The sequence below is a fragment of the Solanum lycopersicum genome, chromosome 8 (genome assembly GCF_036512215.1).
Source record: "Solanum lycopersicum chromosome 8, SLM_r2.1".
NCBI lineage: Eukaryota > Viridiplantae > Streptophyta > Magnoliopsida > Solanales > Solanaceae > Solanum > Solanum lycopersicum.
The window spans coordinates 47,685,492-47,696,811 of NC_090807.1; the positions used below are offsets into that span (position 1 = coordinate 47,685,492).

The 11,320-nt window shown below is 35.3% G+C and overlaps 1 protein-coding gene across 1 annotated transcript; it reads right to left on the bottom strand.

Moving 5' to 3' along the window:
- Positions 1-581: 581 nt before the first annotated feature.
- On the bottom strand, positions 582-9,599 carry LOC138337985 (uncharacterized). Its single transcript, XM_069288433.1, has 2 exons — positions 9,312-9,599; positions 582-662 (listed from the first exon to the last, which is right to left on the bottom strand). Exons 1-2 carry the CDS (start codon positions 9,597-9,599, stop codon positions 582-584), a joined length of 369 nt encoding a protein of 122 aa, XP_069144534.1.
- Between the last annotated feature and the right edge of the window lie 1,721 nt (positions 9,600-11,320).

Below are 11,320 nucleotides of genomic sequence, written 5' to 3' on the forward strand. Positions count from 1 at the left end.
AAGGATTACTCAAAGTTGGCCTCAGCTTTGACTGAAAGTAGTTGAAGGTGACTCATATGCATCATGCTAATTATTGGTACCAACTAAAGTCAAAACATTGTAAACCATTAACCGATTCATTTCTCAAAAGATGTCTTTTGTAGGAAAAATCCAGAAAGAAAAATAATTTTAGATTTTTATGAACTACGTTTGACCTGATTTTTGCTATACAAGATACGTACGCAGTCTAAAAGCAGGGTTCGATCTCACAAAATAAAGTTTTATATCATTGAAAGAACGAATTTGGATAAATTCAAAAGAGTTTCAAAAATCCTAAATTTAAAAACAAAACCGCGGCATATTTTTAGAATGAAAAAAAAAAAGCAATATCATTACTAGGGAATAAATATCCTAGAGGTATTTTTAGGAACAAACACCCTATCATCATTCAGTTTTAGAAAAAAAACATCCTAATTGCATCCATGTGTCTGCATTTTTCTTTGGTATAAACATTTCTCATTTATGTTAATAACTTCACTAATATTTTTTGAGTGAAAACTGGGGAAAAAAATAAGTTTTGGTGATTTTATTTGATGATTCTATTAAGCATGATGCTCTTTGACAATGTGATTTAGTGTAGAAGGACTCTCCTGAACAATTGAATTTAGTGTAGAAGGACTCCCCTGAAAAACGGAAATTAGTACAGCATGACACTCCTACATAATGTGATTTAGATTAGAAGGACCCTCCTACATAATGATATTTAGATTAGTAGGACCCTCCTAAATAATGGGATTCAGATTATCAAGACCCTCATATATAATGAGATTTAGTTTAGGAGGACCCTCCTACATAATGGGATTTAGATTAGTAGAACCCTCCTACACAATGGGATTTTGTTTAGCAGGACCCTCCTAGACAATGGGATTAGTCGGACCCTCCTACATAATGAGATTTAGTTATTTTATCTTAGGATAGAAATTCCTAGTCTAATACTGTTATTTTTTATTTTCTCCTTGGGTAAGCATTTCCTAGTCTGAAATATTGTTTTTATTTTCTCTTAGGATACACACTTTCTAGTTTGAGACGTTATTTTTATATTCTTCCATGATAAACACTTCCTAGTTTAAGACCGTTATTTTTTATTTTCTCTTAGGATAGACACTTCCTAGTCTGAGAAGTTATTATTTTCTCATAGGATGAATACTTCCTAGTCTGAGACGTTATTTTTTAATTTCTCCTAGGATAAAAATTTTTAGTCTGAGATCATTATTTTCAATTTCTCCTAGGATAAACACTTCCTAGTTTGAGACTCTATTTATTTTTCTCCTATGATAAACACGTCCTAGTTTGAGGTTGTTGTTTTATTTTTCTCCTAGGAGAAACAGTTCCTAGTCTGAAATTGTTGTTTTCTCCTAGGATAAACACTTCTTATTCTGATACAGTTATTGTTATTTTCTCCTTGGATAAACACTTTCTAGTCTTAGATCGTTATTTTTGTTTTTCTCCTAGAATAAACACTTCCTAGTCTGAGACAGTATTTTATATTTTCTCCTAAGATAAACACTTTCTAGTCTGAGACTGTTATTTTTATTTTCTCCTAAGATAAACATTTTCTAGTCTGAGACCCCTAATTTTTATTTTTATCCTAGGATAAGCACTTCCCAGTCTGGAAATTATTTTTTCTCCTAGGATAAACAATTCTAGTTTGAGACTACTATTTTTCCTTTTTCTCCTAGGATAAACACTTCCTAGTCGAAGACGTTATTTTTATTTTCTCCTACGGTAAACTGAGTTAATATTTTTTATTACATTTGTTCATGACTTACAAAATAATTTGCAATAAAAACTTGGGCAAAAATTTTATTTATATCTTTTGTTTGTGATGGTTTTTAGGTTTCCTCAAGCGAAACATGAATTTGAAATTTAAGAATAAAGATTCAAGTTTTTTCAGAATGATCAATCTCATGATAGCCAGAATCAACTTCTTCAATGCATGTACCAACCTGACTTCCTAACATGTATTTCTATTTAACTTCTGATCAAGAAAATATGCAGTCATTTAAGAACATATTCGAATTATAATTTTGAAGAGTGCCAAAAACACTCACTGTAAGGGCAAGTTAATCATCAAATTCAATTCAAGATAAAGATATTCACTCAAAAAAAATCAAGGTGATATCTGAAAGTCAAGACTCAAATGAACACTCAAGGGAAGTTGCATATATAGAAGCTTGTACTTTTATTTTCCTTTTCACTATTAGCTTTCATTTTTTTATGCATGGATAAGAGTCGCGACACAGATCCTTGATGGAACCACGCTTTAATCCTAACTTATAAACTCATCTCCATGAACTACAAATATGTAGGATGTCCTAAACCAAATCTTGGGCACATTTATATGCCTAAGTAGTTGATAATGGCCCATATTCTTGTGTGATTGAGGACAATCTTTATTTATTAGCTTGATATTGTGGTTGTTTTTGTTAATCAAGCACTTACATGATTAGTAATTTCAGGAACTCTCGAAGAATTTGGAGTTGGGTCGAAGAAAAACAAGGAGAAGAGACGGACGTGGAAAAGTGACTAAGTGTGAAGCAACTAGGTGCGGTGTACTGGCAGGCACGCCACACCAGGGCTTGTCGCTCAGCACCAAATCTCTACACGCAGAGGAGGTCTCTAGGAGTGATGAAGGCGCGCCACGCCAGGATATGCAGAGTACTAGATACTGCTAGGCATAATGGAGGAGTGCTGCCTCACGAGAATTCTGACTTCTTTAAGTTTTAAACATTAAATAAGAGTTCCGATTTGAATAGGATTTGTATTGGACTTTGTCTACTAATATAAATAGATTCTAGGACTACCATACATTGTGACGGTTCAATTTTTTTTACTGTGCAAGGGCAAGAATCAAGTTTGTAATCATCTTAACTCTTCTATTTTACAATTTTGTTTATGAACAATTATCTTTTCTTGAACAATATGAGTATGAGTAGCTAAACTCCCTAGTTCTGGGGCTGCAGTTACGAATCGATTGTTGAATATTTGAAGCTTTATGGATAAATCTTCGATTGTCAATTCAAATTACTTTAGTATTCTTGTTTTACTATTTCTTGACTGGTCATCTAGGAAGAAATTTAGTGTCTAACCTTGAATGGACCATAGGAGAAGTTAGATAGATAAGAGAATATAGATAGCTCGATCAGCCCATTAATTTGAGGCGATTAGTGTTCATGAGTGACGCCCAAAAGACGAACACCTTTCTTGGTTACAAAATAGGATGAAATATAAATGCTCACCAATTATTTCATTTTTCTCTGCTCAATGATGTAGTTTGATAGCTAACTTGGGTAGGCGATGAGAGGTGGTTAACCCGGATCATACTATCAACTTTGACAACTGAAGTTAGTTCTAAGCCAATCTTATGATGCATGACATTCATAATATTTTGTAGCTCTGCAGTTATTTTTAATCTTGACTGAAACATTACATCAAAGTCGTTCACTATTGTTTACTTTATATTCAATTCATAATATTTTAGTTATTCATAAAACATTCAACCTGCGGTGTAGTAACTTTTCTCTTTAGTTGTGCAATTAAGTGTGGATATAAGTTGATCATAATTCCCTTGGGAACAATAACTCATTTCAAAAGAAACTATATTACTTGCACGACTACGTACACTTACGTGTATACTGGGAAGCAATATTTCCAGTCAAAGAGGGGCAAAATGTAGACACGTGATTTTTGACGGAACCTAAAATTTTAGACCATTTCTAGAGGTTAAATATTTTTTATTAAAATCAAAATTAAATATTTTGACTTTTTCTTATTTTACTATGTTTATTTAAAAAGATTTGAAAACAACAAAAATAGAATCACTTTTAAGGTAAGTTTTATTTTTAGATTTAAAACAATATTTCTTAATTATATTTTTAAATTAACCATTTAGTATTTTTTTATCAGTTCAAAACAATTAATATATTTATTTTTGTAAATTTTATATATTTAATTTATAATAAAGAGTTATTATCCTCATTCCACTACACCATAATATCCCCACTCCACTACCACGTAGAACACACAACTCACCATCCCTCACACCACTGAACCCCACTTCCCCCTATTTTCCTTATACAAACACACCCATATATAAAACAAAACAACAATACATAGAGGGACGAAAGAAACGGGCAAAAAAGAAAAATAATTAGCACACAAAAAAAGATACACACATATTCACACAAAAAATTGTGAGTGTTCTTATCGTGGTTTTGTCAAGATATTGCAGTACTTATACTTTTCATTTAAGGTTCAACTTTACCTTGATAGAATTTGATGTGTTTATTTTGTAGTTTCTTACACTTTTGGTTTATTCATAATCTGATTGAAATAAATAATGTGTTAAGAGTTATATCACTTTTTAAATAGCTTTATTTGATGAAAATTTGTTGTTGTTTATTTATCAAACAAAGGATGAGATTTATTTTTAGCAATTCGTCATTGTTTTGTTTGAATTAATAAGAAGTTAGAACATGTGTATACCTAATTATTTCATTAGCTTTAAGATAAAAAGAAATAGGGAAAATGCACAAGTACCCCCTCAACTATATCCGAAATCCCAGAGACACACTTATACAATACTAAGGTCCTATTAACCTCCTGAACTTATTTTATAAGTATTCTACCCGTTTTTCCCCCTACATGACACTAACTTGAAAAAAAATCAACCAGTGTTGGGCCCACAAGATAGTGTCACTTAGGCCGAAAAGGGATAGAAAATTATTAATAAAATAATTTCAGGGGGAATAATAGGACCTTAGTATAGTATAAGTGTGTCTCTGAAATTTCTGGCATAGGTTGAGAGGGTACTTATACATTATCCCTAAAAATAAAAAAACATTATCTGTGGAGGCTTAATGTTAACCTTAACTTTAAGAGTAAATAAAAATAAAAGAATACGAAATAACCCAAAATTTATATAGTATCCTAGAAGCTTAGATTGATTTTATTTATATTTTTTTATAGTATTAGATGGGTATTAGGCATGATAAAAAATGGTTTCAATTAAGAATGTGGTTGCACATCTTTCTTTGAAATAATTAAAAGAAACTTAAGGATGTGGTGACGAATCTTGTCCAAATTGTTTTAATATTTATTTTTTGTTAATTCCAAACCAAAAGGTATAAATTGAGATTATTAGGTGTGATGAACTCGAGAGGGAAAAACAGTTATGGCTCTAAATGTCAAGATCTATCACGACTGGAGTCTAGACCCCAGACGAGACCGGCGTCGTTGACCTCTTAGAGGTGCAGACAAGGCTAGATATGTCATTCTTACTTCATCTAGATTAGTTTTAGCAGAAAAATTTGAATTTTTTATTTTCTTATTTCATGTTAAACATTTTAAACTTAACATCATAGGCGTTCACAAATCAACCAACTAATATAAAGATAATCAAATGAAAGAAACAGTTGATAATTGCAATAAACGTATTCTTGCAAAAATGACACCAATACAAAGTCTTAAATTAAAGTGGATAGAAACACTAGAGGGACAAGCTCCACTAGTTAAATCCTACATATAAGCTAGATAATAACGGTAAACATCCTCAAAAGCATGAGGGCCAACCAAGTCGCGATGAAAGCTCCACATCTGGATAGCTGCAATGTCAACTTGTAAGCTCTAGCATCCACCTGCGCCTGCACCTAAAAGTACAGAGTTTTATGGGATTAGTACACACTTGTACTAAGTATGAGTATATTCAAACACATACCAAGTACATGCATCAGTAAAAATAGATCTTTCCTAAAAACATGACTTATGGAAAGTCAAGTCAGTACACTTGCCAAATTTGGATTAGGAAAGTCATGACATGAGAGTAAGATGCATCATCATACGTATCATATTGCACAAAACATATAACATCTTACACATAGCGCATATAATATTGCATATAGCACATAGAATCTTTCATGTAATTCATTCATATGCCATGAGACCCTAGAATCATGAACTTAACATTAAGACTTCCCAAAAATGACGGCTCAACATATGGGACCTCAACTAGGGAGCCTTTTTTAGCAAACACAGAGTCTACTTCATTTCATTCATTCATAAGCTAGTGTAAACACCAACTATATCTAGAATGTAGTTTAAGACTTTCATCGGGTTCGTTGTGCAATGATCAAGAATGACCTAGTGTCATCACATAAGTCTATCTCACCTCTTGATTATCCTATCCTAACACCTTTGGTATCTTTCATTTCATTATGTGCATAATTTGAGGTTGGCCTCATTCATTCATTGGGAATTTTAACTCTAACCGACATAGATAATGTGAGCATCATGAAATCCAGTGTCTCCCCCACACCAAAAAGAGGTGGAATCACCGGCCAAAGTTACCCAAAGCATGCTAGCGTACAAGGGAATTGAACCCCGCCAGATCCTTATATTGGCTGTATAGGTTTGAAGACTAGGAGATCTAAGGAGACCCATACTCCGCATGCCGGACAGTCTCATCTCATGAGAGTTACGTGAACCTTCACCCTTCCCAAAAGAAGGCATCACCGCTCATAGCTAGCCTATCAGAGCTGAGTATAAAGTTCCATTACATTCAACTCATATGTCATGGAAGTTGGCTTCTAGTATGAGGACATCATAGCTCAATAGATGATTTATCATCTCATCATTAGTATTCAATATACATTATTCTCAATACTTCCATTATAGTGTTCATAGAGACTGGTCTTTTCATTAACTTTACACTCTCATAGGTGAGTATGTTTTGGTAACATTTACTTAGGCTCATTTGAGATTACTCTCATCTTTCACATTTGCCTCTTATCATGTTGTCACCACTTTCATTAACATTAGCACATTTTTTCTTCATAATTACCCACCCTTTTTACGTGAAGGTTCATTTCATCATATGCCAATGCACTTGAACATTTGTGTGTTTCACACTCTTACTTAATCATTCTAGGGTTTCATAATTTCATTACATAATATTCATTTCATTGTATGCTAATGAGATTGCCTATTTAGTGTGTTTTACACTCGTACTTAACCTTTCTAGGGTTATATCATTTCATTATATACATCTTAGGTTCATTTATTTTTAAACGTATGCTAGACTTATGGGTCTATACATACAAACCATGAGGCTTCATTCATAGTTCGTTTAAGTGATTATTATCTTCCTAAGATTATATAGTGCAAGACTTATGCATCTTGTATGTATGGCAAGATCTCGATTTTGATCTAAGTGACAACATTATTCTTGAACATTCAATATACGTATGACTTATGTATTAATATGAAATTTGGGCAAGGGGACACAGTTTCGAATCCCTTGGACAACACTTACATTTTTCATTTATTATATTTTTGTCCACACGGCTTGAGGACCCAATATCAAGCCCCAACGCCTTCATTTCCTTTTAATTTCTTTTCTTTAAATTTTCTCTTTCTTAGCCGAGGGGTTGTGGGATCGAACCCCCACAGCCCCTTTTATTTTAATTTCTTTTTCCTTGACTTTTTCGAGTTGACCATTAGGGTGTGGGTTTGAATCCCCACAGCCTAACTTTATTTTTCTCTTTAATCCCTACATCAGCCTAGAGGTCGTGGGTCGATTCACACACGCCTCAACATTTATTTTCTTTTAATTCCCTTAAGTCTGACTTAGAGGTTGTGGGTTCGAATTCCACTACTCTCATTACTTATTTTCATGATTTCAATCTTTTTCAGCATCTTTTTCATCAAGTTACACATTAGTTCTTAAGGAAATTTCATGGTTAATTTATAACGTTTTAGGTTCATTTTCATGGATTCGTTTAGCCAAGAGTTTCTCACTCAATTTAGCCACATTAAAATTCATATGAGCATCGCGATTTACATAAGCATTTGTACATAAAATACAAAGAACTAGCATGCCATTTCAGGTCCTAATCCGTGAAGAATAGTCACGACAATACACCCAAATGCACGTAAGTCATATATTCAGAAAACATAGATTGCCATTCATACAATTCCAAACACACATTCATGAACATATTCATCACGAAAACACATTACATACCTAATATCTACCAGTAAACATACCCAACCTATGAATCAATAGGAGCTAGTGACAAGGACATGCAACGGGGAACAATCCTAGTTTTTAGATTAGAATATACTGAGCCTTAAGGGCTCTCTTGGGAAAGGGACCAAGAGAGAAGAGAATTCATACCTTTTATGACTTTAAAACCTTGAAGTTGCTGCCCAAACCTTCTCCAATACTCACGTCCAAAACCAAGTTTCAACACCAAACTTCCGGCGGAAAAACCCTCCCTTTGCCTAGTGTACATTGCTTAGCCTTTGATTTTATTTTTCATTGTGGATTCTTCAAGTGTAACGAACTTTGGTAAATTTTATGTTCTTGTACGTTATTTTGGCATAGAGAACGTTAAAGAGAATGATTGAGACGTAAGAGAGAGATGAGCGTGAGAGATGAGAGTTTTCTTAGGCTTAGGAGTCTAGTTTAGGACTTAGTCAAATAAGGTTTTATTAAATGGTAAAAATCTGATTTCCCTTTTTATTATCAGCCAATAAATAATAAATATTAATAATTACATTAATTTAACAACTTACATAAAAGAAATAATTTAAATCATTGCTTCCACCTAGGTTCGAACCAGGGTGGAGCAAGACTTCACTCTAAGAGTCAATTTTCGGCCCTCTCTCCCCAAAATATGCCTCCACCTGATTAATTACATAATTAATTATATATTTAGGATAATTACGATATTACCCTTATCCTGGAAAAAGACCACTTTACCCCTAGACCCTCCAAACATAAGATTTCCCTTTTTAAGTCCGATACAGACTCATACGGGTAAATCTTCATATTCGGGAGCCCTACATGGGTGGACCCAACCTTTTCTAGATTAACTAACTCCCCAAGTTAGTTGACTTGGTTGTTGCAAGAGTTAAGAGGTCTGGTTTTACGCGCATTAATCCGTATGAATAGGGTCTAATCATAGGCATTCTAGACACATTAAGCATTATTTAGCATAGCCATTTTTTTAGGGTTGTTACATTATCCCCCCCCCCCATTGTAACATTCATCCCCGAATGACACTACTAACTATCTAGCGTAATGACAGTCAGATCATAACATAAATTCTATTTTCAAACAAGCAATAGCAACAACTAGCGGAGAGATAAGAAAACTTAGACTTAAGAGTAGAAAGTCTAGCCTCAAGAGCTGAAAAGATGAGGTAGCGGGATCTCATATAGGCCTCGGCCTCCCATGTAGCATCCCCAACTAGGTGATTCATGCACAATACCTTCACTGTGGCGATCTCCTTGTTCCTCAGCCGCTTGACCTGTCTGTCTAAAATATCAACAGGTGCCTCCTCATAGGACAAATTTTCCTCAACCCCCAAACCTTTAACAGGTAGAATCGATGTTGGATCACCTAGGCACTTCTTCAACATAGAGACATGAAAGATTGGATGAATAGAAGCTAACTCCGCAGGCAATGCCAACTTATAGGCTACCTCACCCACACGTTGTAGGATCTCATATGGCCCAACATACATCGGACTCAACTTCCCTTTCCTACCAAACCTCATCACCCCCTTTATAGGTGAGATTTTCACATAGACCTGGTGAACAACATCAAACTCTAAGGTCCATTTTCTGTTGTCTGCATAAAACTTCTACCGACTGTAAGCAATAGTCAACATGTCCCTAATCACTCTGACCTTCTCTAAGGCCTCATGAATGATCTCTTGACCCAAAATTGATGACTCTCCAACCTCGAACCACCCAACTAGAGACCTACATCTCCTACCATATAGTGCCTCAAACGGTGTCATCCCAATGCCGGAGTGATGGTTGTTATTATACGAGAATTCTATCAAAAGTAGATGGTCGTCCCAACTACCCGTGAAGTCAATCACACATGCCCTCACCATGTGTGCTCTGCCTGCCCATCAGTCTGAGGATGAAAGACATTACTAAGCTTCACCTGTGTGCCAAAGTTCTTATGGAAGGATCTCTAGAAATGTGAAGTGAACAGAGCTCCTCTATCTGAAATGATAGACAAAGGAATCCCATGCCGTCTCACAATATCATCAATGTAGCATTTCGAATAATCCTCAGCTTTGTAAGTAGACTTTACAGAGATAAAGTGGGTAGACTTAGTCATCCTGTCCGCAATAACCCATATGGAGTCATGTTGTCTCCTAGTCTTCGAATGACCAACCATGAAGTCCATATTAATGTCCTCCCACATCCAACTCAGAACCTCAATAATCTAAGTAAGACCGTCAGGCTTAAGATGTTCTGCTTTAACTTGTTGACAATTAGGACACTTGGTCACATAATCTGCAATGTCCTTCTTCATGCCATCCCAACAATAGATCTGTTTAAGATCATGATACTTCTTGGTGGATCCTGGATGTATGGAATATATAGAACCATGGGCCTCTGCAATGATCCTAGTCTGCAAATCATCCACATCTGGTACACATAGCCTATCCTGGTACCTAAGTATGTCGTCACCTCCCAAAGCAAAAGAATCATTCATCTTAACTAACACTGAGTCCTTCGGCTCTATCAACACAGGATCAAGATGCTAACCCTTCTTGACTTCAACTACTAAGGATGATTCAGAACTAGGATGGACTGAAACACCCCCTCTAGTAGATTCAACTAACCGCACACCCCATCTGTCTGGTCTATGTACATCTTTTAACTCCTTCTTCCCATCCTCAACGATTGTTGTACTTCCCATGCTCATCTTTCTCAGAGCATCAGCTACAACATTAGCCTTACCTGGATGGTAGTGTCCATTCATGTCATAGTCCTTCAACAGCTCCAACCATCTCCACTGACGTAGGTTCAACTCTCTTTGTGTGAACACGTATTGGAGACTCTTGTGGTCTGTGAAAACATCCACAACTTTAGTGCAAACACCACAACTTCCAACTCCAGGTCATGAGTGGGATAATTCTTTTCATGGACCTTGAGCTATCTGAACGCATAAGTTATCACCTTACTACCCTGCATAAGAACACAATCCAAACCAACCATAGATGCATCAAAATACACAGTGGTGTAATTCTCACCACACTTAGGAAAAGTAAGCACCGGGGCTGAAGTGAGTCTATCCTTGAGCTACTGGAAACTTTTCTCACAAGCCTCCGTCCATTCACACTTGGCCTTATTCTTATTCAAAGTTGTCAATGAGGCAGAAATTGAAGAAAAACCCTCCACGAACCAGCGATAATAACCAGCCAATCCCAAGAAGCTACAAATATCTATAGGAGTAAGAGGTTTTGGATAGTTC

Coding starts and splice junctions, on each gene's coding strand:
- LOC138337985 (XM_069288433.1), bottom strand. CDS start 9,599: ATGAGGTTTGGTAGGAAAGGGAAGTTGAGTCCGATGTATGTTGGGCCA. Junction 663..9,311: donor AGGAGATCGCCACAGTGAAG/GTATTGTGCATG, acceptor TCCGTTTTTCAG/GGGAGTCCTTCTACACTAAA.